Raw genomic sequence first — 20,979 nt, 5'->3', positions numbered from 1 at the left:
CCCAATTAATTGATTTTTCTTTTCTGTTCGTCACATCTTAAACAGTACATTCACATTGATGAAGCACTAATGTACTGTTTTCAAACATTTTAAAGCCATGAAACCATTTACTAGACAAATTTTCGATGGAAGCCCAATGTAGAAAATAAGGAACAAGTAGCACTACTCTAGTTGAGGTGGGATTGGGAGCAGAAGTCCACCTTTCCTAATTCTCCACTGCCACGTCTGTCCCACATCGGTAGCCCTGGCTTTATGGCCGGTTGGTTTGGCATGATCTTCTTCCCATTAAAATTATTGTCACATAATTACTATTGCCCTCTAAAATTCCTTCTTTATATAATGTTTATGTTTTTAATTTACACAAATTATTTCATGTGTTTAATTTATACATACTGAGTCTTTATTTGTCATTCAAATGAATATTTATTGAGGGCCTACTGTGTTAAGCCCTGCTCTAAATACTGGGACATGACCTTACTCCCATGGAACCTACATTGTGCTGGGTATAGAAAGGCAAGTAAGTAAACAAAAATATCAGACGGTGATAAGTACAAGGCATAAAATAAGGCAAAGTGGAAAGAGTATAGGGTAGGATGTGATAGATAGGGTGATCAGATATATCTTCCCAGAGGAGATGGCATTGAAGCAGAGACACAAATAAGAAGGAGCTCATCGGTAAACAGTGAGTCCAGAAGCTTAGCTTCTGCATGAAATGGAATGAAAGAAAGCATAGCTGGAGAATAGCGGAGACATTTCAAAAAGGAAGTCAAGAATCAGGGCAGGTAGGGACATGTAGACATGCAAAGAATTTTAGATTTCATTCTACCTTCATTTTAATTCTGACATTATTTTAAAAGCATTTCCCCATACTATTACACAGTTTTTATAAGTTATTCTTTTCACGATTGTATGATAGTCTGTCATGTGGATTTATAGTTGATTTATACTCAATATGTGTATTTAGATTTTGGCAGTTTATTATTAGTAGTATAGAAGTGAACATCTTTATGAATTGCTAAAAGAGTGTTTCTTGTTCAGGATTAGCTCCTTAGGACAAGTTCCTGAAAGTGGGGGTTACCTGTTGCTAGGCATTGTGTTTTCCAGGAAGCTCCCAAAGAGTACACTTGGCAGTCAAAATATCACTTTTATTATTGAAAATGCCTAAGTTGAAGGCTGTAGCTTAATATGAGGGCTAAAAAGTTATCCTTAAATTCCCAGTTCAGGCTATAGCAACAGGTCACTGACAAAATTGGGTCCAGAGGGAAAATATATGACCTGAGGAACCAATGGAAAATGCATGGTTTATGTGGGTAGGCTTGTTTGTAAAAGAAGGGCAAAACTGAGGCACAACGCCTAGTTCTTCTTCCCAAATTTATCATTGGTCAGTCACTCCACCTCCCAGTGATGGAAGTGAGTAAGGCATAGGGTAGCTGGGGTTACACTGAGTTCCCTTAACTGGAAGAAAACATGAGGAGAGAGAAAGAAGGGTTCCTAATTAACATTTTTGTAAATGTGTTGATATATATTATTTAAGGCTCAATTCAAATGGACCCTCTTAAAGAAATGGTACAGTGCAATATGTTCAAGCCATGTTTTCATGATTTTTATGCATATCTGTTTCTTAGTCATTTCAAAATATAGGGTTTTTTTTGCAATTTTTCTGTAATATAATGACAAAGTATGAGAATTGTAGGTTCTGTGTTTAATGACAAGTGTATTGACAATCCTGGTACACTGTTTCACTGAGTTATATTTTTAGCTTTGTAGAATACTACTATTTTTATATTTACCATATATGGATGGTTTTAGTTCTGTGTATTCAGCCCTTTTAGAAGTATAGTTTCTTCATTTCAATCTTTAACTCTTTAAGTGCCATAGATTTACTAGAAATACCTTTGATGAGCAGAACTCTTTGTTCAACCTAATATTTTATTGTTTAAGTATAACATTTTTTCTTTTTATAACATGTGTCTAACAGCTGAAAATTATACTGTTAAATTAATTTCTCAGTAGCATATTAGAATAGAATATTTTTGCTAATGTTTTTCTAACAAGATCAGGATGAACCTAAAATAGATCATTGGAGTAGAGGGAACTAAAACCCCCCAGAATTCTTCTTTTACTCCTTAAGAAATAACGAGCCTTGGATTTAATTAATACTACTAATAATTAAGAAAATGTAATCTCTGCAACTCTGAGAATCAGTACCTACAAACAACATTATGACTTTCTTTTACCTCATAATATGTTTTTCTTTATTTTTATATTAGTATTTACTGATGCCTCAGAGCTACTTATTAAACTTATAATTTATAGTAGAATAAACAATACTTATATAATTAGGAGAAATCATTGACAAATAATACTGGTGGATATAATACAGATTCTTGAAAGATCTGAGAAATATTTTTCCTTAGTGCTATGAAATATGTCCTCTAAGTGAGTAGTATAACATAATTTAAAATAAACACTTCTAAATACTATTGAAGCCTGCCTGCCTCAAGGAAACCATCCTGTATAGCATAATGTATAAGGAGGGTTCTGGAATGACATTTAGAGACTGAATCCAATGCTCTGCTCATAAGCAGAATGCAGTGCACAGATTTATGATTCTCCTGTTTTAAATGCTTCCACAGAACATAGGACATTCCCTAATTTTCCTTGTTAAACATTCCCATGATAAGCAACTGTCTTTTATTAGCCTAAACTAAAACCAAATAGATTAGAAATCTCTGCATGTTCTCACTCGTAGGCGGGTGTTGAACAATGAGAACACATGGACACAGGGGAGCATCACACACTGAAGTCTGTAGGGGGTGGAGACTAGGGGAGGGACAGTGGGGGCTAGGGAGTTGGGGAGGGATAACATAGGGAGAAATGCCAGATATAGGTGATGGGGATGGAGGCAGCAAACCACATTGCCATGTATGTACCTATGCAACAATCCTGCATGTTCTTTACATGTACCCCAGAACCTAAAATTCAATTGTATATATATTAGATATATAATAAAAAATTATATATATATAATATTATATATATTATATATATATAATAAAAAATTATATATATATAATATATATAAAAGAAATCTGACATGTGGCTATGCCAATTTAGAATAAGGGAATTTTTTTTTTCATTAGTGAAGAATTTTACAAGGGTTTTTCTTCTTGAAACATCACAAAAGTAAAATCTAATAAATTAATTTTAGATCTCAATGTGCTTATTCTAGTAGCAATAAGAATTGCTCAAAAGCAATCAAAATTGCTTTTGCATTGCTGTTGACTGTGGTTGCATTAGTTTTATTTTTTAACATGACAAATTTATGTATTTATTTTTCCGTTAATTATTGGGGTACAGGTGATATTTGGTTACCTAAGTTCTTTAGTGGTGATTGGTGAGATTTTGGTGCATCCATCACCCAAGCAGTATACAATGCACCATATTTTTAGATTGCCCCCTCCCCCTCTTCCCCTGAAGTCCCCAAAGTCCACTGTATCATTCTTATGCCTTTGCATTCTCATCACTTAGCTCCCGCATATCAGTGAGAACATACAATGCTTTGTTTTCCATTCTTGAGTTACATCACTTAGAATGATAGTCAGTCTCCATTCTCATCCAGGTCTCTGCAAATGCTGTTAATCCATTCCTTTTTATGGCTGCATAGTATTCCATCATACACATATCACAATTTCTTTATCTACTCGTTGATTCTTGAGCATTTGGGTTAGTTCCACGATTTTGGAGTTGAGAATTGTGCTGCTGTAGGCTGAGTGTGGTGGCTCATGCCTGTAATCCCAGCACTTTGGGAGGCCAGGGCAGGCAGATCACTAGGTCAGGAGTTTGAGACCAGCCTGATCAACATGGTGAATCCCGTCTCTACTAAAAATACAAAAATTAGCCAGGTGTGCTACTCAGGAGGCTGAGGCAGGAAAACTGCTTGAACCCAGGAGGCAGAGGTTGCAGTGAACTGAGATTGAGCCATTGCACTTCAGCCTGGGCAACAGAGACAAAAAAAAATTGTGCTGCTATAAACGTGTATGCAAGTATCTTTTTTGAATAATGATGTCTTTTCCTCTACGTAGATACCTAGTAGTGGGATTGCTGGATCAAATGGTAGTTCTACTTTTAGGTTTTTGTTTGTTTGTTTGTTTGTTTGTTTGAGATGAGGTCTTGCTCTGTAGCCCAGGCTGGAGTGCAGTGGTGTGATCTTAGCTCACTGCAACCTCCATTTCCTGGGTCCTGGTTCAAGCAATTCTCCTGCCTCTGCCTCCCTAGTAGCTGGGATTAGAGGCACGCACCACCATGCCCAGCTAAGTTTTGTGTTTTTAGTAGAGATGGGGTTTCACCATGTTGGCCAGGCTGGTCTTGGAACTCCTGACCCCCTTTGTGATCTGCCTGCCTCGGCCTCCCAAAGTGTTGGGATTACAGGTGTGAGCCACCATGACTGGCCTACTTTTAGTTCTTTAAGGAATCTCCACAGTTTTCCAAAGCGGCTGTACTAGTTTACATTCCCACCAGCAGTATAGAAGTGTTCCCTGTTCACCATATCCACATCAACATCTACTGTTTTTTGTTGTTTTTTTATTATGGCCATTTTGCAGGAGTAAGGTGGTATCACATTGTGGTTTTGATTTGTATTTCTCTGATCATTAGTGATGTTGAGCATTTTTTCATATGTTTGTTGGCCATTTGTATATCTTCTTTTGAGAATTGTCTATTCATGTCCTTAGCCCAGTTTTTGATGGAATTTTTTTTCTTACTGATTTGTTTGAGTTCGTTATAGATTCTGGATATTATTCCTTTGTCATATGTATAGATTGTGAAGATTTTCTCCCACTCTTGGGTTGTCTCTTTACTTTGCTGACTGTTACTATTGCCATGCAAAAACTCTTTAGTTTAACTAGGTCCCAGCTATTTATCTGTGTTTTTATTGTATTTGCTTTTGGATTCTTGGTCACGAAATCCTTGCCTAAGCCAGTGTCTAGAAGGGTTTTTCAGTGTTATCTTCTAGAATATTTGTAGTTTCAGGTCTTAATCCAGTCCTTAATCCATCTTGAGTTGGTTTTTGTATAAGGTGAGAGATGAGGATTCAGTTTCATTCTCCTACATGTTACTATTTGTTGAAAAGGGTATTTGTTGAAAAGGGTATGCTTTCCCCACTTTATGTTTTGTTTGCTTTGTCAGAGATCAGTTGGCTGTAAGTATTGGGGTTTATTTCTGGGTTCTCTGTTTTGTTCCATTGGTCTATATGCCTATTTTTATACCAGCGCCACACTGTTTTGGTGACTATGGCCTTATAGTATAGTTTGAAATCAGGTAGGGCAACATCTCCAGATTTGTTCTTTTTGCTTAGTCTTGCTTTGGCTATGTGGGCTCTTTTTTGGTTCCATATTAATTTTAGAATTGTTTTTTCTAATTCTGTGAAGAACGATGGCAGTATCCTGATGGGGATTGCATTGAGTTTGTAGATTGCTTTTGGCAGTATGGTCATTTTCACAATATTGATTCTACCCATCCATGAGCATGGGATATGTTTCCATTTGTTTGTGTCATCCATGATTTCTTTCAGCAGTGTTTTGCTGTTTTCCTTGTAGAGGTTTTTCAACTCCTTTGTTAGGTGTATTCCTAAGTTTTGTGTTTGTTTGTTTGTTTGTTTGTTTGTTTTTTTGCAGCTATTGTAAAAGGGGTTGAGTTCTTGATTTGATTCTCTGCTTGATCACTGTTGATGTATAGAAGAGCTACTGATTTGTGTACATTAATCTTGTATCTGGAAACTTTGAATTCTTTTATCAGTTCTAGGAGCTTTCTAGAGGAGTCCTTAGGGTTTTCAAGGTAAACGATCATATCACCAGCAAACAGTGACAGTGTGACTTCCTTTTTAGTAACTCGGATGCCCTTTCTTTCTCCCTCCCTCCTTCTCTCCCTCCTTTATTTCTTTTTTTCTTTTCTTTTCTTTTCTTTCTTATTGCTCTGGCTAGGACTTCTAGTACTATGTCGAAGAGGTGTGGTGAGATTGGGCATTCTTGTCTTGTTCAAGTTCTTAGAGGGATGCTTTCAACTTTTCCCCATTCAGTATTATGTTGACTGTGGGTTTGTCATAGATGGCTTTTACTACATTGAGGTATGTCCCTCGTATACTGATTTTGCTGAGAGTTTTCATCATAAAGTGATGCTGGATTTCATTGAATGCTTTTTCTGCACCTATTTAGATGGTCATGTGATTTTTATTTTATTATTTTTTCCCCCTCTTACTAGTGTTCAAGCGATTTTTATTTTTAATTCTGTTTATGTGATGTGTTGCATTTATTGACTTGTGTTTGTTAAACCATCCCTGCATCCCTGGTATGAAACCCACTTGATCATGGTGTGTTATATTTTTGATATGTTGTCAGATTCAGTTAGCTATTATTTTGTTACAGATTTTAGTATCTATGTTCGTCAAAGATATTGGCCTGTAGTTTAATTGTTTGGTTATGTCCTTTCCTGGTTTTGGTATTAGGGTGATGCTGGCTTCATAGAATGAATTAGGGAGGGTTCCTTCTTTCTCTATCTTGTGGAATAGTGTCAAAAGGATTGGTACCAATTCTTCTTTGAATGTCTGGTAGAATTCTGCTGTGAATCTGTCTGGTCCTAGACTTTTTTTGTTGGTAAATTTTAAATTATCATTTCAATCTCACTGCTTGTTATTGGTCTGTTCATGGTATCTAATATTTTCTGATTTAAGCTGGGAGTATTGTATTTTTCCAGGAATTTATCCATCTCTTTTAGGTTTTCTAGTTTATGTGTGTAAAGGTGTTCATAGTAGCCTTGAATGATCTTTTGTGTTTCAGCAGTGTCAGTTGTAATACCTCCTGTTTCATTTCTTAGTGAGGTTATTTGGATTTTCTGTCTTCCTTTCATGGTTAATCTTGCTAATGGTTTATCAACTTTATCTTTTCAAAGAACCAGCTTTTTGTTTCATTTATCTTTTGTATTTTTGTTGTTGTTGTTTCAATTTCATTTAGTTCTGCTCTGATCTTGACTATTTTCTTTCTTCTGCTGGGTTTGGGTTTGGTGTGTTCTTGTTTCTCTAGTTCCTTGAAGTGTAACCTTAGATTGTCTGTTTGTGCTCTTTCAGACTTTTTGATGTAGGCATTTAGGGCTATGAACTCTCCTGTTAACACCACCTTTGTTGTATCCCAGAGAAACATAGGTTGTGTCATCATTGTCATTCAGTTTGAAGAATGTTTTAATTTCCATCTTGATTTTGTTTTTGACCCAGTGCTCATTCAGGAGCAGGTTATTTAATTTACATGTATTTCCATGGTTTTGAAGGTTGTTTTTAGAGTTGATTTCCAGTTTTATTCCACTGTGATCTGAGAGAGTACTTGATATAATTTCAGTTTTCTTAAATATATTGAGGCTCATTTTATGGCCTATCATATGATCTATCTTGGAGAAAGTTCCACGTACTGTTAAATAGAATGTGTATTCTACAGTTGTTGGATGAAATGTTCTGTATATATCTGTTAAGTCCATTTGTCCCAAGGTATAGTTTAAATCCATTGTTTCTTTGTTGACTTTCTGTCTTGATGTCCTGTCTAATGCTGTCACTAGTGGAGTATTGAAGTCCCCCACTATTGTTGTGTTGCTATGTCATTTCTTAGGTCTATTAGTAATTGTTTTATAAATTTGGGAGCTCCAGTGTTAGGTGCATATATGTTTAGGATTGTGATATTTTCCTGTTGGACAAGGCCTTTTACCATTATATACTGTCCCCCTTTGTCTCTTTTAACTGCCGTTGCTTTAAAGTTTGTTTTGGCTAGTATAGGAATAGCTACTCCTGCTTGCTTTTGATGTCTATTTGCATGAAATGCCTTTTCTGCCCCTTTAAGTTTATGTGAGTTCTTAGGTGTCAAATGAGTCTCCTGAAGGCAACAGACAGTTGGTTGGTGAATTCTTACCCATTCTGTGCTTCTGTATCTTAAGTGAAGCATTTAGGCCATTACATTCAATGTTAGTATGGAAATGTGAGGTACCATTGCCTTTATCATGCTTTTTGTTGCCTGTGTACTGGATTTTTGTTTTTTGGTTTTGCTTTCTAACTTGTATTTTTGTTTTATAGGTCCTGTGTGATTTATGCTTTAAAGAGGTTCTGTTTTGATGTGTTTCCAGGATTCGTTTCAAGATTTAGAGATCCTTTTGACAGTTCTTGTAGTGGTGATTTGGTAGTGGTGAATTCTCTCATCATTTGTTTGTCTGAAAACGAGTGTATCTTTCCTTCATATATGATGTTTAGTTTCACTGAATACAAAATTCTTGGCTGATAATTGTTTTGTTTGAGGAGGCTGAAGATAGGTCCCCAATCCCTTCTAGCTTGTAGAGTTTCTGCTGAGAAATCTGCTGTTAATCTGATAGGTTTTCCTTTATAGGTTACCTGGTACTTCTGTCTCACAGCTTTTAAGATTGTTCCCTTTGTCTTAACTTTGGATAACCTGATGACAGTGTGCCTAGGTGATGATCTTTTTGATGAATTTTCCAGGTGTTCTTTGTGTTTTTTACATTTGCATGCTAGGTCTCTTGCAAGGTCGGGAAAGTTTTCCTCAGTTATTCATTCAAATATGTTTTCCAAGCTCTTAGAATTCTCTTCTTCCTCAGGTACACCAATTATTCTTAGGGTTGGTTGTTTAACATAATCCCAGACTTCTTGGAGGCTTTGTTCATACTTTCTTAGTCTTTTTTGTTGTTGTTGAATTGGGTTAATTTGAAGACTTTGTCTTTGAGCTCTCAATTTGTTCAATTCTTTGAGCTCTTCTACTTGTTCAATTCTATTGCTGAGACTTTCCAGAGCATTTCACATTTCTAAAAATGTATCCAAAGTTTTCTGAATTTTTTAATTGTTTTTTTCTTTAAGTTATCTGTTTCTATTAATATTTCTCCCTTCACTTCTTATATCATTTTTTGGATTTCCTTGCTTTGGGCTTTGCCTTTCTCTAGTCTCTCCCTGATTAGCTTAATAATTAACCTCTGAATCCTTTTTTCAGGTAAATCAGGGATTTCTTCTTAGTTTGGATCCCTTGCTGCTGAAGTAGTGTGATTTTTTTGGGAGTTATTGAAGAGCCTTGTTTTGTCATATTACCAGAGTTGGTTTTCTGGTTCCTTCTCATTTGGGTAGGCTCTGTCAGAGGGAAGGTCTAGGGCTGAAGGCTGTTGTTCAGATTTTTTTTGTCCCTTGGGGTGTTCCCTTGATGTAGTAGTCTCCCCGTTTTCCTATGGATATGGCTTCCTGTGAACTGAACCACAGTGATTGTTGCCTCTCTTCTGGGTCTAGCCACCCAGCAAGTCTCCCCAGCTCTGGGTTGGTACTGGGGGTTGTCTGCACAGAGTCCTGTGATGTGAACCATCTATGAGTCTCTCAGCTATGGATACCAGCACCTGTTCTGGTGAAGGTGACGGAGGGTGCAATGGACTCCATGAGGGTCCTTAGCTTTGGTGGTCCAATGATCTATTTCTGTGCTGGTTGGCCTCCTGCCATGAAGTGGTGCTTTCCAGAAAGCATCAGCTATAGTAGTGTGGAGAGGGACCCACACTAATATAGCTATAGGCGGGGACTGGGCCCTAGAACTCCCAAGATTATATACCCTTTGTCTTCCACTGTAATCAGCCCTTCAGTTTGCATGGGAGCTGAGTGAGGCCTGTGACTACCAGCTTTCTTCCACTTTCCTGACAATGGCATGACTCAGCAGAGGCAGCCGTAATCTTCCTAGGTACAGAACTCCAGGGACCTGGGAATTTTACCCCCATCACCTACAGCAGCCACAGCAATACCTGCTCAAGGATAGTCTGAGCTCAGGCACACCTAACCCTGCCCCACCTGATGGTCCCAGCTTGGAGAGAAAAGAGCTTTAGTTCTTCCCCCACCTGTGAAGTCTCCACACCCAATTCATGCCCTCCCCTGAGTTATGGCCAGGAGGCTTCTTGCCCAGTTCAAATTGTTAGAAAGTTCAGCTAGAGACTTCCTTCTTCCTGTGGAGTTTTACCCCCTGCTCCTCTGGCCACCCTCCCAATGGATCCCTGTGGTACCAGGCAGGAATGAGCAGCTAGGGGACCCAGCAACCTCCCAGGGCCTTTCTGCTGCTTCCTTTACCCCTGTATTTTGCTCAGCTCTCTAACTTGACTCAGCTCCAGGTAAAGTCAGAAACCTCTCTTACAAAAAAGACCTTCAGCTTCTCCAGTGTGGGTATGTGTTCAGTAGAGGAGAGTCTCCTTTTCCCCCTTTTGCAATTGGGGTACTCACAGTATTTGGGTGTTTTCTGGGTCCTGCAGGAGCAATCTGCCTCCTTCAGAGGGTCTGTTGGTTCTCTTGAGATTGCTGGTTTGTTCTTGCAGTCAATGTGGAGCTAAAATTCATAGTGCAGGCCTCCACACATTGCCCTGTCCAGAGCTGCAATCTAGTCCTGCCTCCCGTCCAACATGATCCCCATCACTGGTTGTATTAGTTTTAAAGTGAGTGAATAATTAATGATAGTTGATTAATGAGATAATGATTGCATTTTGAGTGGCTCTGGACAGATGAAAGAAACCACAGGGATTCCAGCTTTTGTGCGGCTGTGTAGTTGTATATTTCTGCTTTTTTAGTGCTGATTCCTTGAATACTCATTAGGTTGAATAAAAAGCTTGGGCAAATGAAACTTGTATGAGTCAGTTATTCTTTAGAAAGGTGTAGAACCAAAGCATTTGCCTTGGAATGTTGGTTAGGAAATTACTGCCTCTTAGGAATGCTACATTAGTTCTGTTAGCTTTCTTTGGTGAACTTGATAAATGGCTCAATATGCACAGCATAGAGTAGTAACATAGTTGTATCTGGTTATCGGGAAATTCATTTATTTTCTCTGTCAGCTCACGGTACTTGCACATCTGCCACATGGCTGGTGTTGTTGTAGGTACTAGGGCAGCAGCAGGTAACAAAACATAGAATCCTGCCTGCCTGGAGCTCACATTATGATGAGGGCAACAATGAGCAAAAAAGAAGTAAAACATATGAATTGTCAGTTGGTGCTAAGTGCTTTAGAGAAGGAAAAAAAAAAAAGAAAACACTTGTAGACTTCTCTAGTAAACAAACAAGCAAACAAACAAAACCTTAAAGCCCTTATCCTAAATTTGCACAACTGCAGAGAGTGCCAGTGTGGGAGGGGTTGCAGCTTCGAAGAATGGGTAGAGAAGACCTCTTTGGGATGGTGATATTTGAGCAAAGCTCTAACAAAGATGAGGGAATGAGCCATGCAGAAATCCGGAGCAATAACGGTAGAGCAAAGGCAAAGGTTGTGGGTGGCAGCATGCCTGGTGTGTCTACGTGTAGTCACATCAGCCATGGGTGAGCAGAAAATGATGTCACAGAGATGACGGGGTGAGAAAGTGTAGGTAGGAGCAGATCATGTTGAGCTTGGAAGATCATTGAGTAAGTTGGGAAATGGAAGATACATGTGATTTGATATTTACCTTTTTAAAGAGATCACTCTGATAGCAATGTAAACTCTAAGGTGACTAGGGTGGAAGCAAGGGACTCAGGTGGGAGGCTTTTACAGTAATCCAGGTGAGAGGTGGTGGTGGCTTGGACAGGGAGTGAACAGTAGGGGTGGAGAAAAGTGGTCAGATTGGAATTATATTCTGAAGATAGAACTAGCAGGATTTATTGACAGACTAGATGGAGGGAAAGTGAGAGAGGAGAGGAATAGAGGATGACTGTGGTCTTTGGCTTGAGCAATTGGAAGGATGGAACATCGTTCACTGAGAAGGTGAAGACTGAGGGAGGACCTCGGTGCACATTGCTGTTTCTTATTGGTTTGCCATGCCTGCGTATTTTTTCTTTTTCTATTTGTTTTAAACACTGTAGCAGAGCCTTTGACTTGACCTTTTTACATTCTCTTAAATGTGGTAAATAAAATGTACAGAGAGTAATTTTGGGGGGAAATGAAGTATTTTTTAAAAATGATTTGATAAATATAAAAAGAAATAACCATCACATCACAGACTGTTCTAACATGTCTGTGGTTTGAAGAGGTCAGAACTATTAATATAATGAAGGTATAGCACTTACTTTCCGTGGAAAGGCAGAGTATGTCTCTGTTTCACTAAAGTAGCCTATAGGTAAAATGTCATGATGTCAAATGCAGATTTGACATTTTCACAGAGCTGAGCAAGTTCTTGTAAATTAGTTTCTTGAATGTGTCCCCTCCTATGTACCAAGCTGATTCATTTCCTTCATTGTTCATTTTAATCTCTTCTACTTTTAACTCTGTAGGCAAGTGAATGTGACTTGTTATTCTGGTCCACCTCACCATAAACAGAGGAAACATATAAAACACATGCATTATGTGGCCCTTATTTACTTATTTTACCAATAATAGGATAAATAATTTGAATTAATAACTTGAGTTGCATGTGTTTTTCTCAATGCTTCTAGTTGTATATATCCACCATGCTTGCATTTTTATATAGTATGCACATTATCTGAAGGTACCTAGCATGCTGAATATTAACTAAAAAGGTAATATTTTGCAGTGCCCACCAAATCTTCATAAGCAAGATGGATATGCATGCAATCAAAATCAGGTATGCTGGGCTATAAATTTTAAGTGTAATTTAAAAAGGGTTAGTTGGAAAGTCTTTTTTTTTCCTTTTTTGATAAATATTAATATAACTTCAAAGGGAATTATGCTTAAGTAAATAATTATAGTGGGATTCTAATTTAGAGTTGCTTCATGTATGCCAAATATTAAATATATTTACCTCTGGTGACAAATTATCCAGATTAAGAGAAAAAAAAGAATGTAATAGCTGAAGAACTGGAAGTCTCATTTATTGAGTTATGACCATCTTTCAGTAATTTCAGCCTACCTGTTGTGGGAAAGAAAATATGACAATCTGTCTTGAGTTTTTTTTTTCCCGGAAGCCATATTATAACCTACAGGTGAGTATCATGATGTCAAATGCAGATTTGATGTTTTCTAACCATCCATACACAAAAGAAGCTAAAAATCTTTTTGGTGTCTCTCACAGAAATATACCAATTTTTGTTTACCATAAAATTTCAAATTTTCGCTGTTTAGTTTAGATTTAGAGAGCTGCACAATGAATTCTGTTTTGAATTCTAAATTTTTAACTGTTAGTCTTTAGATGTGTGTGATTCTTATTGGTCACTATAAAAATATTAGGGTATGGAATGAAAAAACCTTGTCCAAGTCAACTAGAGGGAGACATTGTAGTAAAAATTTGGAGGAAAACGAACTGACTCTGTGTGCCTCACATGTGTGCTCTCGTCCCCAGGGCCGCTGCTACAATGGCGAGTGCAAGACCAGAGACAACCAGTGTCAGTACATCTGGGGAACAAGTAGGTCACATCTCCTTGCTTGGTGGTTACACATACCATTTTCTCTTAATAGTGTTCTTCTCTGCCAGTCTTGCTGAGAGAGATGCACAGCTTGGAGTGATGTTTAAAAAAAAGAACCTAAAAAGGATGAGAATAAAGAGAACTGTGAATCTTAGTCACAAAAACTATAGAAAACAACTGCTTAAGTTGGGTACTTGTCAGAACTAAGCAGTGCCATTTAGTGGCTGTGGTTCTGAGAGAAGAATGTTGCATTCACTTGCAAAGATTGGGTTGAGTTCAGTGTGATTATCCAGCCACTTGTGTGATTTATCTTGTACCTTGGATTTAACGTTTGACCCCCTTTTTTTTCCATTAACACACACAAGTTAGCTTTCTGGTTTTTACCCAGGAAAATACCAGATTTATTTTTAAAATTTTGTCATTTACTGTCTCACTTCAAAGTGAAGAGATGCAGGTACTTTCTGAGATGCAGGCAGGTACATGGTGGCTATGGTTCTCATTACATTTCCTAAAAGTTCATGCACATATTCTCTTCCTGACATTTACATTGCCTCTCCAATGAGTATCAGTTCATGAGGGCCAGATAGGAAGAATGAAAAATGAGTCTGCCTTGCTGGCCGAGGCTGGGTTCACCCCAAGGGAAAAAAAAAGCACACAAAAGGAGAACAGGGCTCCGGCACGAGTGATTTTAGAGTTCGGCAAATATCATTTATTTGAAAGATTTACATTCAGCGCTTTAGTTTTGACAGAGAAAAGATAATAGAGACATATTTGTATTTTGAAAGTTTTAACTATCAAAACTCAGGTGCCAATATAAAATCTCAATGGGCTACGACTTTATAATTAATCTCCTAATATTAATATAAAACAAGATTAAGAATGTCAGTTTCCTATGTATTGCTGCACTAATTCCTGCTGATAATCATTCTCATCTTCTTTCTTCAAACTCACCAACAAGGATTGGAGAGAAATCTGTTTCTTAGGCTAAAAACAGTGCTTGTTGGAGCTTTTTTTGTATTAGCTTGCAAGAGGCAATTGTTAAATTTTTAAAAATTTTACAAGCCAGTGGACACCACATTGATAGAGTGAGATCGGCCATGGAGAATTCACACCATGGAAACTTGCAAATGCTACAAATCTGGGTGTTCTTTTTCCTTTTTCTGGAGAACCAAGTGTTAAACACTTACTGCCACACTATTGATGATGGATAACAAAGAAAATGAAGATTGGTTTTCTTCTCTTGCCTGTCTCCAAAAGAGGCTGCAGGATCTGACAAGTTCTGCTATGAAAAGCTGAATACAGAAGGCACTGAGAAGGGAAACTGTGGGAAGGATGGAGACCGGTGGATTCAGTGCAGCAAACAGTGAGTGGTCAGCCCTGAGGGCATTATCACTGGACTTGGAAGCCCTTACGCAAGTGCAAAATGAGCACAAAATAAATACTACTGATTTTTTTCCTAAGCGTTCACCTATTCAAAAATTTGAAATACTTATTTTTAATAGATATTATTATATCTAGAGGCAAATAGCTGTAAACTGTTACTATGCTACAGATTCATGCCATTTCCACAGAATTCAGAAGATTTCTCATGTGCTGCATTTTACTGTGTTTTTGTTCTGATGAGATACTTTGCCAAAGCATTACAAATTAACACTAGCTTTTCATTTTCTACTTTTACTAGAATATATGGCCTATGAATGTATTAGTATACATGTAGTTTGAAAGGCAAACTATATAGACCATGGATATTTTTGCGACCAACGTGAAATCTTACTGTATTTTTTATCATTTCACAAGTGTAGTAACATTTGATTTAATCAGACATCTAATGTCTACATCAGAGATTTTTTTCCCTTCTAAAAAGCATCTAGTTAGTACATATTAGAGGCATCTTTACTCAGGAAATGAGATGCTTTCAGAGTACATTGATACTTCTTTTTTCTTTCTTTTTTTTTTTTTTGAGACTTAGTCTCGCTCTATTGTCCTGGCTGGAGTGCAGTGGGATGATCTTGGCTCACTGCAACCTCCACCTCCTGGGTTCAAATGATTCTCGTGCCTCAGCCTCCTGAATAGCTGGGATTACAGGTGCCTGCCACCATGCCCGGCTAATTTTTGTATTTTTAATAGAGATGGGTTTCACCATGTTGACCAGGCTGGTCTCAAACTCCTGACCTCAAGTGATCTGCCCTCCTCAGCCTCCCAAAATGCTGGGATTACAGGCATGAGCCACCGTGCCCACCCTGATATTTCCCTTTGATTAGCTAAGGAAAGTTAGAATTCTCATTAATTAGGTTATTAAGGTTAATTCAGTTACTGTAGATCGATAGAATTATTAATAGTCCAAACCTCTTTACTTTTCCTTCTAAAGCAATGAAAATTCTCCTAACTTTGAAGCAGAGCAAGAATTTAAGGGAAGCTTTATTCTCGGTTAATGATCTCTGTGCAATATTTTATGAAACTTTGCAATTCCATGTAATCTTTGATAATGAATGAGGCCATAGTAGGCAACAAATCTTTGACTATCATTAAAAAAAAAATTAAACCAAAATAATAGAAAACAGAGCTTCCCATCTGATGTCTCATGAGTGAAGCACAGATGTTCCAAGGTGTTGATCCTCTCGGTCTTTGAGGTGTCACAGGATAGGTGCAAGGGGAGCCTGAGGTAGTCAAAATCCATGGGATTGGACACTTTGAATTTGATTAACTTTATTCTTACACTCCATGTCCTAGAGATATCTGATTATCTCTCTGTGTCTCAAGACTTCGAAAAGTTTGAGAGGCATTGGATTAGATAATTGTAAAGCATAGCTTTTGAAGATCTAATAATAGAATACCCAATCTCCAATAAGTTAAGGGAAATTCATGTGTTTTGAAACTTGAAAAAATTGTGAAATAAGGCAGATGTGGTGGTTCATGTCTATAATCCCAGCACTTAGGGAGGCTCAGGTGAGTGGATCACTTGAGTCCAGAAGTTCAAGACCAGTCTGGACAACATAGTGAGATCTCATCTCTAGTTTTTAAAAATGGTGAACTATATAAACCTAAAAATAAATAACACATAAATATACATTTTACCAAATAATTATGAAGTGAACTCCCATGTCACTCCTACATGGGTCAAGAAATAGAACATTGCAGCATTCCAGAAATAGTGCAGATACCTTGATCCTGACATTTGTGGCAGTCACTTTCTTGCTTTTCTTTAGAGTTTTACTGCCTAAGTTTTTATCCCTAATGCTTCATGTATTATTTTGTATTTTGCTTCTCACATCCAACATTTTAAGAGTTTTCTGTGATGTGTATAGCTATCCGTTGTTCATTTTTATTGTTTGTTTCACTTTTATAAATGCACATGTCAATAAATATATTATACTTTAGTTCTCCAATCTGTGTTGATGAACATTAGATTGTTTTTATTTTTTGGTTGTTAGGATCTATGCTGCTGTGAATACTCTCATATATGTAACCTAGTATACATTTGTACCTGTTTCTGTAAGGCCTGTACATAAGTAGAAAAATTGCTAAGTCATAGGGGATGTTATCGGTATTACCAAATGATGTCAGACTGTTTTCTAAAATGGTTGAACTAGTAAATTATTATGCATATGAGAATCTTGTTTCAGCAAAACTTGGTATTATCAGACTTTTTACTTTTATCTGTTCTGGTGGGTGTGACCTACTATATTATCATGGTTTTAATTTGCATTTCCCCAGATTACAAGTGTAATTTAGCACATTTTCATACATTTATTGGAAATAGATTTCCTTTTTTTTGGGATGTGCTACTTCAATTCTTTGCCCATTTTTTAGGAGTCGTTGTTTACTTAACAGATAGACTGGAGGTAGAGGACCTCATGGTACATGAGTTTAACAAGATCATCAAAGACCCAGATAATTTCTGCCCCTCTGTTCTGCAACCCTTAGCATATTAACTTTTTGTCCTTATGCTTTGTGAACTCATGATTGTGAAGTGGATGCAAAAGCTACATATTCAAAGGTGGCAAGTAGGGATAGGAGCAAAAGGTTTTCTCCCTGTCAGTCTCTAACCTTTTATCCAGAAAACAAAATCCTCACAGCCACTCCTGAGCTGGCTTTTCCTCACATCTTCACAGCCCAGGGGCCACTTTTAACTCTAGGAAGATGAGAAGGGGAATGGATAGGAAAGTGGGTGTCAAGAATGGAAGTACCAAGAATAGCTTAGATAGCAGTCATGGTCCATCTTTCAGGGCTGGGCGCTTTGCTGTTCCAAACAAAACTGTGATCCTTTTAGCAAAGAGGGAGTGGGTTATCACCTACCACTGATAAATGATTAACTGTTTTTGTTTAGGAAGAAAGAGAATATTTTTAAAATATGAATACATGTGGACTGAATCATTTTGATTTTTTTAGCTTGATTCCTCCTGTCTGATCTGTTTGTTTTTTTTACACATTTTCAGTGATGTGTTCTGTGGATTCTTACTGTGTACCAATCTCACTCGAGCTCCACGTATTGGTCAACTTCAGGGTGAGATCATCCCAACTTCCTTCTACCATCAAGGCCGGGTGATTGACTGCAGGTAACATATTAAATGTTGGAAGACCTAATAAGCCATGAGAATTACAAATTTCACAAAAATCAAAAACCAAAGATTTTTCTAGTTTTTACAAGAGGAAAGTTAATTTAGATTTTACTGTCACCTTTTTGTTGACAGTCACTTAAAAAACAAAAAACAAAGTTGTATATTGACTTGCAGCTTGCATTTGTTCAAAATTAGACTAGTTAGTAGTAATATGACCTTGTTTGTCATCATAATTTTAAGAGTAGAATTATGGTGTTCATTCCAACCCATTATTAAAGTTTTAAACATTAGAGTATGCCACTATTTGAACACTGTGTGTGTGTGTGTTTTTATGACTGAGAAAAAGAAGAATTTAAACTATTACTTTATGTAGTATATGGTTTGGAATATGGCTTAACAAATACCTAATCACATATAGAAAATATTTATTAAAATATTATGTATAGCTATAAGCAAGCATTTGATATCTAGTTGTCTGTGAGTATAAGGCTTATTTTTGTTTAGCCAGGGAATCATATTATATTCCAAATAGGTATTGTTCCCTTCGAAGTCGTCATAATTCTGAGATACTGTTCTCTTACTCAGTGGTATTGTTGTTGCTCGAAACACTTTTGGCCTTCCCCCTACAGAATTGCCTTCAACGTCTGCAAACTTTTACTTTTAGTACCCTTAGAGCACCATATCGTCACCTTAAGTGAGATAATATGAGATTTGGGATTATCCAAAAGTAATTTTAGTACATTGATTGGGTACTACTAAATTGGATAATGCTGTCTCGGTCAAATGGTTACTTTTTTTTATGGCTTTTAAATGGTTCTGAAGGCAATTCTAACAGGGTCTTGGTAAGATCCCTCCTGGAATAAATTTGTAGTCTCTAAAGCTAGTTACTTTGATGTATACAAGCTTTATTTGAATGTGTGTTTTCATGCCTTTAGGTAAAATAGCCTTATTAAATTATATTGTTGTATACTGAACTAGCATATTTGCAAAGTATTCAGCAAGTTAATTCTATTAGTGACTACAGCATTATCATTCAATTTCAAATTATTCCCAACTTTGAAATATTAGAAGTAAGCACTGAAATACATGAAATAATCTTATGAAACCACTGTCATATATGTGGTCTGTCATTGACTGAAAGTTTTTACACAATGGTAAGTACTTGCCTATCTAAACATATCTAAACATAGAAAAGTCATACTACTCCTTTTCTATGTTTAGGTAGGCAAGTAGTTACCATTGTGTTATAATTGCCCAGTACAGTAACATGCTATGTAGCCCAGGAGCCATACTAGACCATATAACTGTGTAGGTATATAGGAGGCTATACCATCCAGTTTTGTGTAAGCTCATTCTGTGACATTTGCACAAAGACAAAATTGACTAATGACACATTTCTTAGAATGTCATCCCCATGATTAAGCTAGGCATGTCTGTAAATATCAATAGAAATTAACCAGTTTATTTTTTTTCAATTATGGATAATTAGATCTTCTGAAGTAAGAATAATACTTTTCAAAATACTTTTATTCGCTGTTTTTGTTCATCATCTGCTTTTTTCTACCATGTCACATCTGAAAGCCTTGGAGAGCTGATATATTTGCTTCTTTTGTTCTCATATGGATACTCCTCCTCCAGTCTTAATGCTGGGTCTTGAAAACAAGGGAAGATTTAGAATACACTTTATGCAAATGACATTGTACTGTAACAATGATAATGAAAGAGTTTCTTTTTCATGCTCTTTTATTAAGGAAAGGTAGGGAAAGGAGAAGAGGAAGCAGAGTGAGATAATGCTAGGAGAAATCCACGTCCACCAACAGCCTCTTCAGTCTCATGAAGAGCAAGCCTCATTCATATTGATGTTCTATTTCTAAGTGTGGTGCGAATGCTTATATGGATATCTTTCTCGTTTTAGTGGTGCTCATGTAGTTTTAGATGATGATACAGATGTGGGCTATGTAGAAGATGGAACACCATGTGGCCCGTCTATGATGTGTTTAGATCGGAAGTGCCTACAAATTCAAGCCCTAAATATGAGTAGCTGTCCACTTGATTCCAAGGGTAAAGTCTGTTCGGGCCATGGGGTAAGTAGATATCAATGTGCCAGCTCGAACCTTCATGGCCTGGCATGGTCACAGTGGTTAGACTTCCATTCCAGCCATTTTCCTATTGTGGCTGTTAATATCTAAGCACTGATTATGATTATTTCCTTAATACTCTTATCTTCTATGAATAAACCATGTGTTAATATGGCTTCTTTTTGTTGTTTTTTTTTTTTTAATCATTGGCTATTTTTATTCACTGCATTCTCCATATATGACTTGACATCTGTGAGGCTGGGCATGGTGGCTCACACCTGTAATCCCAGCACTTTGGGAGGCCAAGGTGGGTGGATCACTTGAGGTCAGGAGTTCAAGACCAGCTTGTCCAACATGGCAAAGCCTCAGCTCTACTAAAAATACAAAAATTAGCCAGGTGTTGCAGCATGCACCTGTAATCCCAGCTATTTAGGAGACTGAAGCAGAAGAATCACTTGAGCCCAGGAGATGGAGGTTGCAGTGAGCCGAGATCATGCCACTGCACTCTAGCCTGGGCAACAGAATAAGACTCTGTCTCAATTAAAAAAAACAACAACAAACCTTGACGTCTGTGTATTAGTCAAGGTTCTCCATAGAATACATACATACATATGCACAGAAGGAGACATTATGAGGAATTGACCCATGTGATTATGGAGGCTAAGCTCTACAATCGGCTGTCTATAAGATGGAGAGCGAGGAAAGCTGGTAGTATAATTCAGTCTGAGTCCAAAGGCTTGAGAACCAACAAAGCTGATGGTATAAATCCCAGTCCTAGGGCTGGATAAGATGAGATAAAATGTCCCAGCTTATGCAGTGAGGCAGGAAATAAAGGGAGCACATAAAATTAACCAGCACATCACCTAGAGTTAGAAGAAAATTGATAAGGCTCATAAAGGAACTGTAGACCCCTGGTGACTGTTTTGTACAATTCAAAACAACTTAAACCATCTCAGCAATTCACTTTTAG

At 37.3% G+C, this 20,979-nt stretch overlaps 1 protein-coding gene across 4 annotated transcripts in view; it reads left to right on the top strand.

Annotated features, from left to right (window-relative positions):
* The window catches only part of ADAM23 (ADAM metallopeptidase domain 23), a 190,703-nt gene that overhangs the window by 142,895 nt on the left and 26,829 nt on the right, over positions 1-20,979 (top strand). For all 4 annotated transcript variants that reach the window (XM_012446320.2, XM_012446321.2, XM_012446322.2 and 1 more), the window contains exons 19-23: positions 12,544-12,594; positions 13,309-13,372; positions 14,630-14,735; positions 17,809-17,928; positions 19,847-20,015. In XM_012446320.2, coding sequence (XP_012301743.1) covers positions 12,544-12,594; positions 13,309-13,372; positions 14,630-14,735; positions 17,809-17,928; positions 19,847-20,015 — 510 coding nt within the window. The remainder of the gene's footprint in view (positions 1-12,543; positions 12,595-13,308; positions 13,373-14,629; positions 14,736-17,808; positions 17,929-19,846; positions 20,016-20,979) is intronic.

This window comes from Aotus nancymaae, unplaced genomic scaffold (assembly GCF_030222135.1).
Source record: "Aotus nancymaae isolate 86718 unplaced genomic scaffold, 86718_ANA_hifiasm-v0.15.2.pri h1tg000008l, whole genome shotgun sequence".
Classification (NCBI taxonomy): Eukaryota; Metazoa; Chordata; class Mammalia; order Primates; family Aotidae; genus Aotus; species Aotus nancymaae.
This window is presented reverse-complemented; position numbering and strand designations above follow the sequence as displayed.